The sequence below is a fragment of the Chenopodium album genome, chromosome 7, assembly GCF_948465745.1.
Source record: "Chenopodium album chromosome 7, dcCheAlbu1.1, whole genome shotgun sequence".
NCBI lineage: Eukaryota > Viridiplantae > Streptophyta > Magnoliopsida > Caryophyllales > Amaranthaceae > Chenopodium > Chenopodium album.
Window position 1 is genome coordinate 47463692 of NC_137840.1, and position 19730 is coordinate 47483421.

Below are 19730 nucleotides of genomic sequence, written 5' to 3' on the forward strand. Positions count from 1 at the left end.
ACGTGAAAGGTTTGATATTTCTGAGGGTTTGGTCCCAAATCTCTCTTTCAATGATTTAATTTAATTCTTTGATTTTATTATTTTCCTTGAAGTTACTAACGTGTGTATTTTGTTATTAGAAAGAGATACGAAGCATCCAAGTAAGTGCTTTAATGATTTTTATTGATATTATGATACAGAAATCATGTCTAGGTTGTTATTATGATTCCTAGTATTATATTAGGGCATTTTGATCTTCCTAGTATCATGTTTAGGGTAACTTTAATATCAAATATGACAATTGTGATGTTTCCTATTTTTTTTTCCTAATATATATTCATGTTAGTATCATGTTAGGGCTAAAGCTTTGATTTTTATATGTTTAGTGACATGCTAGGGTTTGTTATTAATCTTGTTAGTATCATGCCTAGGATTTTGCTATTATGCTATAACATGATTATTTTAATTATTATTTTAAGTATAACTTATTATGATGATTATTATGTTGCTTGATGTTTATTTATTGTTATTGCTTGATCACGCCTTTTATGCATGTTTAAAGAGAAATGGTACTTGTAGTCACGCTTAATAAGATAATTAATAATCTTGTTTAGGGTTAATGAGATTATAATTCAAGTGATCGCTAATAATAGATTTATTTGTGCATTAATGTTAAACCAAGATAGATTAAACAGGTTTAGGGTTAATCCTATTGATTGCATGTTAGTCAGAAAGCGCACATGAATACGATCAGAAGTAAGTAGAGGCCTATTATTAGGGCAGGTTCAATCTCTTTTAGGTTGGATTTGTACCTTCATCCCCGAACTACCACTCATGGTTCCAGACCTATTGGAGTTGACGATCTCCTGATCGTTAAGGGGTGTAACCTTCACCTCGTGAACAGTTTACAAGTTCCTAAAACTTGTTGGCGACTCTTTTGCTCTATCTTCTTTCTCTTTGGACACCACCGTACTTTAGTGTATGATCACAGTGGGGTTCAAGCTAAGGATAATGCTTGAAATATTCCCTACAGTTTTTGGCGACTCTGCTGGGGAGGATTTCTATTTTAATTACAGAAATTTATTTCGACAATGATTTAGAATGAGTGGATGAGACTCGAAAAGTTTTAAGTATTTCATGTGCGTAATTTTGATTAACATTATTGTCATATGCATAAAAAAGATCTCATTGAAAAGACCATCCGTAATGAGTTAAAAACATAGGATTTTTACACGTAGGAAATTTGAGGAATATCTTTCACAACTAGGATCAAAATAATGCTGCGCGAAACTGGAAAATTTATCGAGCACAGAAAGCTGCTGAGGCATGTAGGAACTAGCGTCAGGGAACAAAGTCTAGCGCCAATTATTTGATGTTAGCGCCAGGCGACAGCTTTTTTCGCAAGGCGCTAAAGCCAAATTGTGGCGCTGGTCTATGTTTGCTGGCGCCAAGTTCTTCCAATACCGAGCCAGAAATATGCGTTCTAATTTTGACCAGTTTTTAGCATTGTTTGCTCGATCCTACTTCCTGATTGAGTTTTTCTCATTTTTCTGAAATCCATATGTGTTCTACATATGGAAATAACCCTCTGGGAATTCATGTTCCATCTACCTGATTGAACGCTCTGTGCAACAAAGGGTACATCCGAGAATGTTGAATTCACCAAACCATTGAAGCGAGTTTTCTTAACTCGCGGTGTCCCATCCACTCGCGCCAACCCTTCACGGTTAGGCTTCCGCGCGGTGCATCCGGACAATTAACCATGGACCCTCTTTGACTAAACCATATCCCGGACTTTAGAGAACTAGATCCATGGTTAGGTTGTAAACTCATTGCATCATGTCGTGACTATTTGACTACTTGTGCATTATTTGCTTGTGCATATTTACATGTGATTAAACTAATCGTTTGATTTGACTTGTAATTATGAATATGATTAAATAAACTAACCAAAGATTAAAGGACTTTGTTTAATTAATTGATTAATTAATTTGAGCTAATAAATATGCCTTAAGTTGAGTCATAGTTCCTTTAAGTCAATGCGGATTTTTATTCCCGTATACTGCACAAGCGTCAACTTGTTTTGGTCATAGATGGAGTTATAGGAAGAACTACGAGTCGTACAATCTGTGGATCTGTAGCCCCGAGTTTTATCTTTAATTTGGCGTTGGTTTCATCCCAATCAGAGTCACAGATCAAAAGTTATGACTAAAATACCACAGTCTGTCCAGTTTAATACATATACATGAAGTCTTAACTTAGTCTTTGCTTGAGTCTAGTTACATAGTCTAGCCACATGGTCATGACAAGAGTCTTAACATGTCACCTAAACTCACTAGTCTTAGCACACACTTTGTATATGTCACCATGACCATGTCTTAGGTTCATGCATGAGTCGTTTTTTTTTCCGTCATTTGAGTTGGGGGTACATTCTATTCCTAATTTTTTTCATATCTCTCCATCTACATCATCTTTCCATTCTCTACATGCTTTCTCCATATCACAACCTTCATTCTTCCTACCTTCTTCCATTCATTGCATGTTGAATCGAGTTTGAGTCATGTGATTGACACAAAAAAAATAAAAAAAAATTAAAAAAAAAAAAGGGTAATGATGAAACAAATGCACAAGGCAAGCTTCTCACCAAAATTTCATGCTTTCTTCTTCTTTTTTTTCAAACCCTTTCCCCAATAAGTCTAGCATAGGCACCCATCATCTTTCTTGAATTTATTTCTTAGAGTTTGATTTTTACCCTTCACTTATTAAATAAAATGAGCATTTATTTCCTTACATATGATCATTGTATTGCAAAAAAAAAAAAAAAAAAAAAAAAAAAAAAAAAAAAAAAAAATATCGATATCAAACTAAGAACAAGGTATACCAATGATTTGAGGCACCCCTTGTAGCCACATCATATCATTTTTACCCTTCAAATATACAATCCTTTATTCATAAACCACTTTGAGCCTCGTCTAACGATAGATCTTTCAGTTTTCAACCTACATCTACCTAACCTTAGGATGGGATGGTGTGTAACTTATGCAATTTTCAAATAACAAAAGCTTGAGTGATTCAAAAGATTAAAATAGCAAAAAATAAAAATAAATAAAAGTGTATAAAAGGGCAAGTGTTCCAATGTCTTTGACATGAACATGTCTTTGATATGAATACGTCTCAGATTGCGTCTCTTATCGAGTGCTCGGTACCGTGTCTGAGAAACATGAATGCCAAGTGAGTGATAGATCGCATGATTGGGATTGCCCACACTTATCAAAAAGGTTCAAAATAAAAAAAATGCAAAAGTAAAAAAAAAGAGCTGAAAAAGAGTAGAAAGCCTCAAGTATAAAAATACAAATATTCAATAGCATAGTTGCACACCTTGGGGGCTTATCTAGGGTCTTGAGCCTTTATCCCTTTCTTCTATAACCTTTAGCCTAATCACGTTAGAACCCTTAAAAAGACCTTTTTGAGGTATACACACACTTGTGCGAGGTTCGGCTAGAGCTACGTTCGGCCTGATTCCTAACGGATACGTAGGCAACCTCACATCAAGGTGCGACCGTAATAAAAATGCATTCGTATTCACATTCACACACTCACACCATGATCATATCAAGGGATCTCCTATGCTCATCCCTATCTACTTAGAGCTAGACTTGGGGGCTTGATCCTTACATCATTAGCTTACCCACCCTAGGAGTCACCATTATTTGACTCTTCTAAAAATAATATCTTTCCACACACTTAGCTCTTGCGGCCTAACCTTAGTGTCACTTTCACACACCGTACAGATACATGACTAAATATACTTCCCTTAGGAACCCTTTGTCATGAAATCTTAACACAACGCTGAAGCATGCCTTGTCATATCACTCATCACTCATCATTGCATCACAAAGTATGAAGTGCTTAGCCTCCGTGCCTAAGTTACCCAAATACTTTCATCATTGAGTCAACAATTGAGATAGCCTAGGATGAATTAATCCTTGCACCTTGAGAGATAGTATCAAACAACATTTAACTAAGCTCATTCAGCATGCACCTTCAAAAACTTCGCTTCGATTCTTTTTCGTGTCTTTCTTTTTCGGGAAAAAGTCGGTACCCTCCACAAAAATGACGGAAAATTTTTGCTTTTTTGCATTTTCAAGTCCCACGATCACAATACAATGCACACACGATTCATGTACACATGTGTCATGTCGTAAGTCACATCGAGTCGAGTCGACCTCGAATCAATCACAGCGAGTCAAGTTTATACCCTGAGTCGTGTCAAGTCAATGAGTCAAGCGACATTAAACCTTAGGAAAACCCTAAAATAAATAAAGAGATTAGCAAAGTCCTATAGTCAAAGATAAATACAGGTGCATCCCAGCGGCAGCAAGAGCAGAATCGGGAAGACCCGACTCCAGCACCAGACGACAAGGTTGTCGTCTGGCAACAACATCTGGCGTCTGGCAACAGAGTTCAGCGCCTGACTCTAGATCCCAGCGTCTGGCGATAGAGCCAATTCTTGACGCTAGAGATATTTCAGCAGCGACAGAGCTCGAAGCCTCTCAGAATTGTTATTTCGACGTCATACAGCAATTTCGGGTTCCTTGGTACGCCAGTTAGACCCTATAAGCAATTTGACATGACTAGTAGTCGGTTCGATTACAATCGTAGTAAGTGATTGACCTGACAAAAAATCATCTCACTGAGCTTAAGCGCCTAAGCATTGACTCATTACAAGCACCAACGTATCGGTTTAAAAGCAAGCACTTAAACGACAATATTTCCAAATATGGATTGTCGCGCATTCTTCTTAAACGACAATATTTCCAAATACGGATTGTCGCGCATTCTTCTTAAACGACAATATTTCCAAGTACGGATTGTCACTCATTCTTCTTAAACGACAATATTTCCAAATATGGATTGTCGCGCATTCTTCTTAAATGAAATTTTTTCCGAAAATTGGATTGTCATCCCCAACTGACAATATTTCCAAATATGGATTGTCGTGCATCTTCTTCAACGACAATTTTTCCAAGATTGGATTGTCATCTCTGGCAAAGTTTCTAAGCATGGATTGTCGTGCTCCTTCTCCGTTTGGCAATTTCGGATTGTCATCTCTGGCAAGTTTTCCGAGATTGGATTGTCATATACCCAATTCCCTATAGCAAAATTTCCCAAAGGATTGTCGTAGGTCTCTATTCATCATAAGTTTCGGCAAAGGTTCCTCAACGTGGATTGTCATTCATTTCAGTAAGTGGCAATTTTTCCCAAAGTGGATTGTCGGTCGACTCTTTTTTGCAAATTTCCAAGACCTGGATTGTCAATTGTGGCAATATTTTCCTAAAAGGATTGTCGCATAGCGTTGGCAAATTTCCAAGGTGGATTGCTTTCAAGAGCTATATTCCAAGATGTGGATTGTCGATCGTAGCAAAATTCTTATGACGGATTGTTACGAAACATTGGCAACTTTTCCCAAAAATGGATTTTGGCAAATTTTCCAAGATACGAATTGTCGCTTCATCGTGGCAACATTTCCAAGGATGGATTGTTATGAAGCATTGACAACTTTCCCTAAATCGGATTGTCATACATCATACAAGAGTTTTGCTGGCAACTATTCCCAAAGAAAAGAGGATTGTCATCACAGCAAAAGCATCGACATACTGGTTCACAAGCAGCAAAGCGACGACATACTGGCATAGCAGCATTAAGGATCAACAAGCAGTGATCTATTCGAAGACTATCAAAGCGGAAATTGGAGGTAGTTACAGGCGTAGCAGTCTTCAGGCGGTATTCTCTAGCTTGCGGAAGATCGTCACAACAAATCGGTTACCTCTAGAGACGTGTGCTCGACGGTGCAAGATACGCGTTTCTTAACTCTCTTATCTGTTTTAACTAACACTAGTTTGCAGGTATCGGCGTTACAAGAATGATTTAGGATCGCAGAACGTTCTGAATCATTCTCCATCCCTATCGATACTTTGACTTTTGTTTTTGAAACTTGCGTTTCACCAAACTCAATCAAAGTGGGGGCTTATGTAGATACCCATTTGTGTCTCCCCAAAACCAAATCCAGTGATGAATACATTTCATGTCATTTGATTATCGAACAAAGAGAAAGTGTGAAAAGTCTAGTGATGAGGATGTTTTTATTAAAATATCTCTTCTTTCTGTTTTTGAAAATATTTCTTTTCTTACCTTATTTATGAAAAACGTGCATTCCAGTTTATTTTGGTCCATGATATGGGTCTAATAATGGTGTAGTTGGATGGGGCTTGAAAAGACCTTTCCAACGATATATTATAAGCCCAATTCCGATGAATAATGAGGAAGTTATGGCCAAAATACTAAACTAGGCCCAAACCGGATTTTACCTACGACCCAATAATCATGTGGAGGGTCCAAAGGTTTAATCCTATTCCTAAAATAATTAGGATTAATTATTAGCTTCTATAAGTTTCTAAAAGATCTTAATTATCCTTTTTGAAAAGATAAGATTAAACAATTTGAATTAAATAAAAACTTTCATTTTTTAAAACTTTCCTTTTTCTTAAATCCTAATTTTATTCGAATTTAAAGATGTTCAAAGACAGTCATATTTTATTTTCTTGCCTCATAATCTTTATCCAAATTTTATATGGTTGGATAGATTTTGAAATTATCCTTCCAACGATATATTATAATATTAAATCCGAGCTATAACGAAAAAGATATGAATGAGATATGAAACTCTATCCAAAACTGACACCGTCCTACTATTTCGGCCATATCTTTTTACCTACAAAAGATTTTAATCTGATTTTAATTGGTTTCAAAATTAGATTTCAAGAGATTTCCAACGACATATTATATGCCTTATTTGAACTTCTTGATCAAAAGTTATGATAAAAACAAAATCTGCAAAAAAACTGTTGTCCATCGAGTTCTATTTCGATTCGAATTCGGATTCTTTTCTTTATTTTTCGAATTTCTTTTTTCTCTATAAATAGAGGTCATATCTCCCCTTTTTCAATCACCTACTCTCATCAAGAAATTCTTGATTTTCTCTCTTTCTAAGCTTAGCTTTTTACAAAGACAATTCCTCATACATTAGCACGAGACACACCTAGATGTGAAAGGTTTGATATTTCTGAGGGTTTGGTCCCAAATCTCTCTTTCAATTATTTAATTTAAATCTTTTATTTTATTATTTTCCTTGAAGTTACTAACGTGTGTATTTTGTTATTAGAAAGAGATACGAGGCATCCAAGTAAGTGCTTTAATGATTTTTATTGATATTATGATATAGAAATCATGTCTAGGTTGTTATTATGATACCTAGTATCATGTTAGGGCGTTTTGATCTTCCTAGTATCATGTTTAGGGTAACTTTAATATCAAATATGACAATTGTGATGCTTTCTATTTTCTTTTCCTAATATATATGCATGTTAGTATCATGTTAGGGCTAAAGCTTTGATTTTTATATGTTTAGTGACATGCTAGGGTTTGTTATTAATCTTGTTAGTTTCATACCTAGGATCTTGCTATTATGCTTTAACATGATTATTTTAATTATTATTTTAATTATAACTTATTATGATGATTATTATGTTGCTTGATGTTTATTTATTGTTATTGCTTGATCACGCCTTTTATGCATGTTTAAAGGGAATTGGTACTTGTAATCACGCTTAATAAGATAATTAATAATCTTGTTTAGGGTTAATGAGATTTTAATTCAAGTGATCGCCAATAATAGATTTATTTGTGCATTAATGTTAAACCACCATAGATTAAACAGGTTTAGGGTTAATCCTATTGATTGCATGTTAGTTAGAAAGCGCACATGAATACGATCAGAATAAAGTAGAGGCCTGTTATTAAGGCAGGTTCTGTGGGGAATAAATTTCAAGCGTTAACCCCTAGCTTGAACCCCACTGTGATCATACACTATAGTACGGTGGCGTCCAAAAGGGAAGAAGATGGAGCAAAAGAGTCGCCAACAAGTTTTAGGAACTTGTAAACCGTTCATAAGATGATGGTTACACCCCTTAACGATCCAAGAGATCGTCAACTCCATAAGGTCTAGAACCAAATAAGGGTTCGGGGATGAAGGTACAAATCCAACCTAAAAGAAATTGAACCTGCCCTAATAATAGGCCTCTACTTTATTCTGATCGTATTCATGTGCGCTTCTTGACTAACATGCAATCAATAGGATTAACCCTAAACCTGTTTATCTATGTTGGTTGAATATAATGCACACATAAAACTATTATTGGCGATCATTTGAATTATAATCATATTAACCCTAAACAAGATTATTAAATATATTATTAAGCGTGATTACAAGTACCAATTCCCTTTAAACATGCATAAAAGGTGTGATCAAGCAATAAAAATAATAAGCATCATAATAAATAATCAATCATTAGAATAAACATGAATAATAATAATCATCATTATAATAATAATAATAATAATAATAATAATAATAATAATAATAATAATAATAATAATAATAATAATAATAATAATAATATTCATAATCATCATAAATTATAACAATTATAATCATAATCATGTTCATGTTAATATTAAAGCATAATAATAGCAAGATCCTAGGCATGATACTAACAAGATTAATAACAAACCCTAGAATGTCACTAAGCAATAAAAATCAAATCTTTAACCCTAACATGATACTAACAATCATAAATATTAGGAAGAACATAGGAAGCATCGTAGGAATCATATTTAATATTAAATTTACCCTAGACATGATACTAGGAATATCATAATAACAACCTAAACATGATTTATTTCTACATCATAATATCAATTAAAACCATTAAAGCACTTACTTTGATGCTTCGTACCTCTTTCTAATAACAAAATACACACGTTAGTAACTTCAAGGAAAATAATAATCAAAACAATTAAATTAAATAATTGAAAGAGAGATTTGGGACCAAACCCTCAGAAATTAAACCTTTCACGTCTAGGGCGAAGGCAACTTCGAATATGGCTAGGTGTTTCTAGATCTTGCGAATGCGGAATTTTGTATGTAAAAAAGCAATTTTAGAAAAGAGAAAGAGAGAGAGATGAATTAATCAAGAAAACTTGATGAGAATTGGTGAATAATTAAGAAAGAATTAGAGAATTAATGATTGCGAATGAAACTAATTGTAGGTGAAAATTCGTGAGAATTGGTGAATCAAAACGGAGTTTTTAATACGTTATTTATAGAGAAATCAGCCAAAAAGATAAAATATCAAAACTGAGCACTTGGCGCACGCAAAACAGAGCTAGCGCAAACCCTGGCAAATTGGCGCCAGGCGCCAATGGCTAGCACCGGGCGTCAATGGCTGGCGCCAGGCGCCAAGCCTGGAGTCAGGCGCCAGGCCTATTTTTAACGCGTTTTCGTAAATCAGATAAGTTTGCCGTACTGGAGGATAAAATTGTATATTTTCCTCAAAAATGCTATTTGATTTTAATTAAAACTCTGAAAAGTCAACAAAAGTCAATTTATTAATGCTAATTGAATTAGGAATGAAAAGAACCTTCTAGAAGAATCTAGAAGACTAAAACCATTCCTAATTGCATTAGGAATGACAAATCATATTAGGTCCTTCTCTAGATCATTGGGCCGCATATAAGGTTCAAATCGGGCCCAGTTTAGTAAATTGGTCATAACTTCCTCAATATTCATCGGAATTGGGCTTATAATATATCGTTGGAAGGCTCTTGTCAAGCCCCATCCAACTACACTACTATTGGACCCATATCATGGACCAACCAAACTGGATTGGTTGTTTTCTTAAAATAAGTTTTCAAAAACAGAGAGAAGAGAAAAGAAATTAAAACTATCCGCAACACTAAACTTTCCACACTTTCACTTCATTCGATTATGATTCAACGTGAAAGGTACTCATCACTGAGTTTGGTTTTGGGGAGACACAAATGGGTGTCTACAGGTTCAAATTTCTTTTATGTTGGATTTGTACCTTCTTCCCCGAACTACCACTCATGGTTCCAGACCTATTGAGATCGTTAAGGGGTATAACCTTCACCTCGTGAACGGTTTACAAGTTCCTAAAACTTGTTGGCGACTCTTTTGCTCTATCTTCTTTCCCTTTTGACGCCATCGTACTTTAGTGTATAATCACAGTGGGGTTTTAGCTAGGGATAATGCTTGAAATATTTCCTACAGATGGTATTTGGTGAATTTTCAAAGTGCTCACACTAGTGGAAAAAATCTTATTTGTAACAAGCTATTCGTAACGGACATATGATTTTCCGTTACAATTAAGTCATTCGTAACGGGCAAACTCAATGTCCGTTACAAAAAAGTTGTGAAATGGGCAGGAAAAGGGTTATTCGTAACGGACAAATTGGTGCCCGTTACGAAAAAGTTGTTATTCGTAACGGACATATTTATGCCCGTTACGAATAAGGACTTATTTGTAACAGGCATTATTCTGCCCGTTACGATTAAGTAACTAATCGTAACCAACAAAGACTGCCCGTTACAAATAGAAAAGTCAACAGAATTTTGACCTTGTTATTTGTAACTAACATAGGGTGTCCGTTACGAATAAAGTTTTAAAGTAAGCCCTAGATTTTCACTTTCCCCTTTCTCACTCCCTCTGTCAAAAAAATTCCTCTTTCTCTCTCCATTATTGAAGCAGCTCCCGCGCGTTTTTCTCCTCTCATTCTCACTCTTCTCCTCCATTGAAGCGCACTTTGAGTTCTCCATTATTGAAGCGCACTCCGAGTTCTCCATTATTGAAGCGCACTCCGAGTTCTCCTTTGAAGCGCACTCCGAGTTCTCCATTGAAGCGCACTCCGAGTTCTCCATTGAAGCGCACTCCGAGTTCTCCATTGAAGCGCACTCCGAGTTCTCCATTGAAGCGCACTCCGAGTTCTCCATTGAAGCGCACTCCGAGTTCTCCATTAGTGAAGCGCACTCCGAGTTCTCCATTGAAGCGCACTCCGAGTTCTCCATTAGTGAAGCGCACTCCGAGTTCTCCATTGAAGCGCACTCCGAGTTCTCCATTGAAGCGTTGTCTGAGTTCTCCATTGAAGCGCTCATAGTTCTCCATTAAAGCGTACTCTTTCTCTGTCCTCCCCCAATTTTGTAACCCTTGTTTCAGTTTGCTTAATTGCAATTACTGAATTATAGGTTTTTTTTTTCCCCCAAATTAATTGATTGATTTTACTATTTTCCATTTGTTTTGGGTTTTATTATGTTTTAGTTTAAAAGCCTTTGAATTTTGAGCTAAGTATGAATTAATTGATACTTTAAAAGAAGGACACTTTGGATGTGATTACCACTGGGCACAAAAAGAAGCATTGGCATCTTTGTGTTTGGAAACCATATACATTGTTATATGTATGATCTATGTATACAAGTATTAACTTTCTTGTACTGTTTGTTTTCTTGTTTTCTTGATCCTCCTGCTTTAAGTAGATTTTTGAAGTAGTATAAGTTCTTGTTTGAGATAGGGTGGTGGTAATTATTGTGTGCTTTAATATTTAGTAGAATGAGCTGAATTAACTCACCAAAGTCCAAAGGATTGTTCTTTTGGATGTAAATCGCACTGTATAGAGCTTAAGAACAAGGATTTCTGTGATGAGAAAGGTGGGAAGCAAGTAGTAACGTCAGTAGGTATAACTGTATAATGGTATAGTTAAAGGAGCACATGGATGGCATGAAGCAGAAGAAATAAAGAGAAAGTTGGGTGTATCTTTTGTTGGTAGGGTAAGTTAATGTTTTGAAATAAGCTTGTTTTAGGGGTTTGTAGATTTATTCTCGTCATCTTTAGATTGAAGCACTTGCTTATATTGTTGTATGGTTGATCAAAGTGCGAAGATTCTTTGTTGATTGGACAGTGTGTTGAGGTTCTGTCTTGTGGTTGGGTATGTAGAGTCTTTTGAAGTTTCTGCTTTTATGTCACCACAATCCTTGCTTGGTTGGTAGGAGGCCAAGGCTAAGTAGCTTCTTATATTGCAAGCACCTTTTCTGCTAATCTGCTATGATTCCTGTGAAAAGATGGCTTTTTATTCTGCACATATTAGGCCTATAATCTTCCAATTTCTTCTGACCCATATCTCAACTGTCCTTCTTTTAAAGTCTGTAGAATCGCATGATAAGCTTTGGATGTGATACTTAGCTTCTTTGGATTTTGAGCTAAGTATGAATTAATTTTGAATTTTGAACTAAGCATGATAAGCTTTGGATGTGATTACCACTGGGCACAAAAAGATTCTCGCTACACATATTTCAAATAACTTTTGAATGTTATCAAAATAAAAACCTTTACAAAATTGTTATCTGACCCTAAGTTTAAAAGTCTTACTACAGTGATATTCCTGGCCATTTGTTTGGAAATGGAAACTTACTTCTATTTAATTTGATATTTTGATTTTGGTGGGAAATGGGAGTGACTTGAATCTGATGTTTCAGGCGGAGCAGCTCGGTCCTTAGCTCCCTCAACTCCATTAAAGCAGCTCCGTCCTCATTTCAAGATGGTGTTTTGATTCGGCTTAAATCTGACAATTTGGTATGAGTAATTAATTGTTTTGTAGCTTGTTTTTTTTGTTTAATTAGTACATTGCATTGAGAGTTTCTGTCTTATGATTTTTGTTTAATTTTCTTCCAATTTTCTGCCAATTCAAATGTGTTAATATTTATTATGCATTATATTTTCATATGCCTAGATACCCGTTCAAGATTTACTCAGTAGGAGTAAATCTTGAATAGTCCCCGTTTGGGACTGTTCTTGGAATTGTATTCTCACTTAGGATGTAAATGGTTGCTTGTTTTTCGGAAGTAAAGGTAATTTTGTGTTAGCATTCCCTAATGTGTTCTCGGGGTACATATGTAATTAAGAAATTAATTACATCGTGTACTTTGAGAACCATAGGGAAATGCTGCCGAAATTTCCTTAGGGCCGAAAAATGGTCAACCATTTGCTAGTGAGAATACACTTCCAAGGATGGGTTAGGTTGGAGCGATAAGGACCTTTGGAATCATGCATTTGGAATGTGTTGATATGTGATGTTGAATATAATTTGTTTCTTGGGTTTTAATCATACATTTTTAGAAATGGACCGTCGTTGGATGTATAGTGGTTCTCGAACCACACCTGAATACTTAGCCGGGGTCAAAGAGTTCTGTAGAATCGCAGTGCAACACCAATGGAGTACACTCGTTGAACAAAGGCTAACCAAAGCAAGACCTATTTTCTGCCCTTGTCGTGATTTTAACAATGTGAAGAGGTGGGAAGACATTAAGAAAATAGAGGACCATTTGATTATTTGTGGGTTTATGCTAGACTACAGTATTTGGTATTGGCATGGTGAAAAATTTCCTCCCGCGGATAATTCTTCTATTAACGACAATGAAGCTGATGAGAGAGAGCCGAATGGTTTTGATGATAATGAAGTGGGTTTTAATGATGATATTGAGGAAGACAGGATAGAAGAGATGATAGACGGGTTAGGCGATCATGTTAATGAAGATTCTCGTATATATGAGAATGTGCCGAAAGCAGCTGAGACACCGTTGTATCCTGGTTGTTCTAAGTATTCCAAGCTTTCTGGGATTTTAACTTTATATAAATTGAAAGCAAAGAGCGGGTGGACCAACACTAGTTTCACTTTGTTGTTGGAAACCCTCTCTGATATGTTTTCAGAAGGAAATGACATTCCTAAGTCGACTTACTATGCGAAGAAGTTGATGTGTCCATTGGGTTTAGAGTACACCAAGATCCATGCATGTCCTAATGATTGTGTGCTATATCGAAAGGAGAATGCAAAATTGGATGCTTGCCCAAAGTGTGGTGTGTCACGATACAAGCGAGAGGGCTTAAATAAGGATCCCTTGAAGTGGCCACCAGCTAAGGTAGTATGGTATCTTCCTATAATACCAAGGTTGAAGCGCCTATTCTCAATTAAGGATGAAGCAAAGAAGTTGGTTTGGCATGAAAATGAGAGGAAGAAGGATGGGATGATCAGACACCCAGCTGATTCGTTGCAATGGAAACACATTGACAAGACATTTTCGGAATTCGGGAAGGAGCCGAGGAACATAAGACTGGCATTAAGTACGGATGGGATGAATTCATTTAGCACTCTTAGTAGTCAACATAGTACATGGCCTGTTCTTCTGTCAATATACAATCTACCTCCTTGGTTGTGCATGAAGCGCAAGTACATCATGTTATCACTTCTAATCCCAGGTCCTAAACAACCTGGCCATGAGATAGATGTTTATTTGGAGCCTCTAATTGACGATTTGAAACTGTTGTGGGATGAAGGTGTTGTGACATTTGATGCTCTTTCGGGTACAAATTTCAGATTAAGAGCCATGGTGTTTTGTACTATTAATGACTTTCCTGCATATGGAAATTTGTCAGGGTACAAAGTCAGAGGACAAAAACCATGCCCTATTTGTGAGGATGACATGCAAATTACACGCTTGAAGCATTGGGGGAAGAATGTGTACATGCATACCAGACGATCACTTCGTCGAAATCACCCATACAGGAAGATGAGACAACAATTCGACGGGCATGTTGAGAAGGGAGTGAGTCGTGAGCCATTGACAGGAATTGAAGTGTATGAGAAAATTAAAAATGTTAAGACAATCTTCGGTAAGATGCATAGAGAGATACCGAAGAAGGGTGTGTTGTGGAAAAAAGTGTCTAAGTTGTGGGATCTGCCTTATTGGAAGCACTTGTCGGTTCGACATTGTCTTGATGTTATGCACATTGAAAAAAATGTTTGTGAGGCACTAATTGGGACTTTGTTGAATATCAAAGGAAAGACAAAGGATGGTGTTAATGTGGGTAGAGACATGAAGGAAGCCAAAATTCGACCTAAGTTATGGGATGAGGAAAATGAAGCAACGAAAAAAGCATTTTTGCCCCATGCGTGTTATACATTGTCTAGAGAAGAAAAAAGGATCTTTTGTGAGTGTTTGAAAGGAATCAAGGTGCCGACAGGGTATTCTTCGAACATAAGGCGTTTTGTTTCTACTACTGATAAGAAAGTTGTTGGTATGAAGTCCCATGATTGTCATGTGATGATGCAAGTGTTCATGCCAATTGCACTCCGAGGCCTTTTGCCAAAACATGTTAGGCATGCTATTGTGAAGCTTTGCTTGTTTTTCAATGCAATTTGCAGTAAGGTGATAGATCCAAAAACACTCGACGATATGGAATATGATATTGTTGAAACATTATGCAAATTCGAGATGTATTTTCCTCCTTCCTTTTTTGACATAATGACTCACCTTGTTATGCACTTGCCTCGTGAGATAAATGAGTGTGGTCCTGTATTTATGCGTTGGATGTACCCTTATGAGAGGCAAATGGGTACTTTGGCAGATAAGGCAAAGAACAGAGCAAATCCTGAAGGGAGCATCGTGAAAGGGTTCATAGCAGAGGAAGCAGGGAACTATTGTTCAGTGTTTTTATCTAAGGCTAAAGAAATTGGGATTCCGACTTCTCGTCACGAGGGAAGACTTCAAGGAAAGAGTACAGTAGGTCGAAAATTGGTTAAACCTCCACTTGATCGATATAAGAAAGCCCACCGATTTGCGCTACAAAACCTATCCGCAGTTCATCCATATATTGAAAAACATCTTCGTGAGTTGAAAATTCACAATCCCAGGATCAGCTCCTATGCGTTGATGCAGGAGCATAATCGCCACTTTGTTGAGTGGTTTGAAGGCCAAGTGAAGCTTGAATTGAGTAGAGATGAGAATGTTTCTGAAACGATCAAGTGGCTTTCACAAGGTCCACAACCACTTCTGTATACTTATGAGGTACGATATCAATGGATTTACTTTTGCCACTTGTCGTCAAGATGAAAAAAGTGTGCAACAAAATAGTGGTGTTGTCGTGGTTGCATCTTCTACTGAATACTCAAGTTCTAGGGATACAAGGCCAGTTGAAGCTACACAGGCATATTACGGTGTCATTCAAGAAATCTGGGAGTTGGATTATGTTGATTTCACAATTCCTTTATTTCGTTGCACATGGGCTGATAACCGTCGTGGTATGAAAACCGATGAGTTATTTGGATTCACCTTGGTTGACTCTAGTCGTTATACTGATGGTGAAGAGCCTTTTGTATTAGCCTCACAATCGAAACAAGTATTCTACATCAAGGATAATATAGATCCGCAATGGCGTGTTGTAGTTGAAGGCAAGAGAAAAATTGTGGGTGTGGAAGATGTTGTGGATGAAGAAGAGTATGACCAATTTGATGACATCCCGCCAATAACAATGGGAGTGCAACCTCTACAAGAAGGGGAAGATATTGTTGGTGATGTAGAGTATGATCGTGAGGAAGGGTTAGTGGTTCCTATACCTACAACCAAGGTTTGTGTTATTGTATTCCTTTAACAATAGTATTTTTTTGCAATTAATATTGAATTTATTAAATTGGTATATATCTAAATCATTAATTTCTTTATTGTATAGTATTTACATTAATATGATTTTTTTGGTATGATTTTGATTCTATTCTTATTAATTTCATTCTTTATGTAGGTGTAGGCATACTACAATGGAAGAAAACAGAGACGATCATGATGGACAGGAACAATCTGGTGACATGGATGCCTCCACTTCCCAAGTAAAATCTTCTACAAAAAAGGGACGAGGCCCGTCCAAATCAGTCCAAACAATTACACCCATGTTCCTCGAATTTGATGAGTTTGACATGCCTATTGGAAAGTGGGAATCTGCTTATGGGAGGCAAATTGGTAATTGTGCTCAAAGAGTTAACATTAATGTGAAGGGATATCCGAAGTATGATAAAGTTCAAAAGCAAAACTTGTGGGAGGAGAGTAAGGTAATTACAATATAAATATGGTTTATTGCTCTAAATTTAACGATACTTATAAATAATTATGAATATTAACATTCTCTAATTTTGTAGCGGAAGTTCCACATTGATGATCCCAAGGGTAGTAAAGAGAAGAAGTTCCACGAAGCTGTTGGTGCTAGATTTAGGAAGCACAAGTCTTGGTTAGTTTCACGATTCATTACTAAGGAAACTGCACCTTCGCCTGACTCACCAAGTGCAAACATTAAACCCTAGGAGCTTTATGAAGGTTACATCACAGAAGAGCAATGGAAAGAGTTTGAGACATATTGCAATACAGATGAATTTAAGGTGTGTAAGATATTATGAAAGTATTTTTCACATATATACTTTATTTCAACTACAATACTACTTACAATAGCTTTCCATTTTGTAATAGGCTCTGAGTGAAAAAGGCAAGGAAAATGCAAAGAATAATAAGCATCGCCACCATCTAGGCTCCAAGAGTTATGAGAGGGCTCGAGTTGATTGGAGTAAGACCAATAGAATTCCAGCAGAATCTTCAAGCACCACAGAGTCCACAGCAAGCTGTGTAATGAGTGAAAAGCTTAAAAATCGGTCTCTTTATTGGATTTTGGCCCGTCAAACTCGTAATGCAGATGGATCGTGGGCTATAGACCCAAAGAATGCCGAAACCCAGCAAATAGCCAATGCTATTGTAAGTGTTGTTCTAAGTAACCAAGTATAGTTTTTTTTTCAGTTACTTGTTTATACTTTTGAGCTGAAATAACAGTTTTGATATACCGTTGTGACCCCTTCACCATCTCAATTAGTTGCCTTATAATAGTGATTGAAATCATAAGAATGTGTTCCGATGACTTTCGATCAGTTCTGAAATTTCAGTTCCGATCAGTTCTGAAATTTCAGTTCTGATCAGTTCCGATCACTGAAATTTCAGTTCCGATCAGTTCTGAAATTTCAGTTCTGATCAGTTCCGATCACTGAAATTTCAGTTCCGATCAGTTCTGAAATTTCAGTTCTGATCACTTCCGATCAGTTCTGAAATTTCAGTTCCGATGACTTTCAATCAGTTCTGAAATTTCAGTTCCGATCAGTTCTGAAATTTCAGTTCTGATCCAGTTCCGATCACTGAAATTTCAGTTCCGATCAGTTTTGAAATTTCAGTTCTGATCAATTCCGATCAGTTCTGAAATTGAGGTTCCAATCAGTTCTGAAATTTCAGTTCCGATCAGTTCTGAAATTTCAGTTCTGATCCAGTTCCGATCACTGAAATTTTAGTTCCGATCAGTTCTGAAATTTCAGTTCTGATCGATTCCGATCAGTTCTGAAATTGAGGTTCCGATCAGTTCTGAAATTTCAGTTCCGATCAGTTCTGAAATTTCAGTTCTGATCCAGTTCCGATCACTCAAATTTCAGTTCCGATCAGTTCTGAAATTTCAGTTCTGATCACTTCCGATCAGTTCTGAAATTTCAGTTCCGATGACTTTCAATCAGTTCTGAAATTTCAGTTCCGATCAGTTCTGAAATTTCAGTTCTGATCCAGTTCCGATCACTGAAATTTCAGTTCCGATCAGTTCTGAAATTTCAGTTCTGATCACTTCCGATCAGTTCTGAAATTTCAGTTCCGATCAGTTCTGAAATTTCAGTTCTGATCACTTCCGATCAGTTCTGAAAATTCAGTTCCGATGACTTTCAATCAGTTCTGAAATTTCAGTTCCGATCAGTTCTGAAATTTCAGTTCTGGTCCAGTTCCGATCACTGAAATTTCAGTTCCGATCAGTTCTGAAATTTCAGTTCTGATCAATTCCGATCAGTTCTGAAATTGAGGTTCCGATCAGTTCTGAAATTTCAGTTCCGATCAGTTCCGATCACTGAAATTTCAGTTCCGATCACTGAAATTTCAGTTCCGATCAGTTCTGAAATTTCATTTCTGATCAATTCTGAAATTTCAGTTCCGATCAGTTCTGAAATTTCAGTTCCGATCAGTTCTGAAATTTCAGTTTCATCCTATATTAGGTGTGTTTTGATTTTGGTCTATTTATGGATATCATTTTTTTTCAATTCAGGTTCTTGTTCTGCCATATCTTATATATGTTTTTATTTTTAATAGTTGGAAAACTTGCAAAAGAATGATGAAGGAAACAATTCAAGTGATGTTATTGGTATGGATGCCCTCGACAAGGCTTTAGGAAAAAGGGATCACCGCGGGCATGTAAAAGCACTAGGAAGGTGTGGGGTTGGAGTTAGTCACACACAAGTATTTGGGAAGGGATACAAAAAGGGTAAATCATCCGGCCAAGGTGGATGCTCATTAGAAGAGTTAGAATCAATGAAAGCTACCCTAACTCAAGAATTTGAGGCGAGGCTAGAAGAAAAGGTTGAAGAGAAGCTTCAAGAGAGGATCGAAGAGAGGATCAAAGAGAGGTTGGAACAACGGGTGGCAATGGAGGTGAAAGCTTGTCTCGCCAATTTACTACCACAGATGACCGGTGACGTGGAGGCATTTCAAGGAATGCAAGTGATGACGAACATGGAGGCAACACAAAGCCCTCGTGTAATAGAGGTATATGTCTTTAACTAATACTAAAGATATGACTTTACATGGTTAACATGTATAATATTGATCGAGTTTTTTGTAATATGTAGGTAGCCACTAAATGTCGCCTAGCATTGAAAGATGAGTACAATCAAAATTTAGTGGTTGTGGCAGATGGAACGGTATATCCTGTTACCGGTGATGTTACGCACAACCTGAAGATGTTACCTGATCATTACAGGGTTAGTGTGGACAACCCTTATCCCGACTGTGCCCTCCTCGATATACCGGTACCGTCTCCCGATGGTGTGACTAAGTTGGGAAAAGCCAAGTCTTCCTTTGTACTATGGCCCATAGACATGGTTTTTTTTGAAGA

The 19730-nt window shown here is 36.7% G+C and overlaps 1 protein-coding gene across 1 annotated transcript; it reads left to right on the plus strand.

Annotated features, from left to right (window-relative positions):
* The first annotated feature begins 13066 nt into the window (after positions 1 to 13066).
* On the plus strand, positions 13067 to 15835 carry LOC145640238 (uncharacterized). Its single transcript, XM_081691541.1, has one exon. The coding sequence runs from the start codon at positions 13067 to 13069 to the stop codon at positions 15833 to 15835; it is 2769 nt and encodes a 922-aa protein (XP_081547667.1).
* The last annotated feature ends 3895 nt before the right edge of the window (positions 15836 to 19730 follow it).

Coding starts and splice junctions, on each gene's coding strand:
- LOC145640238 (XM_081691541.1), top strand. CDS start 13,067: ATGGACCGTCGTTGGATGTATAGTGGTTCTCGAACCACACCTGAATAC.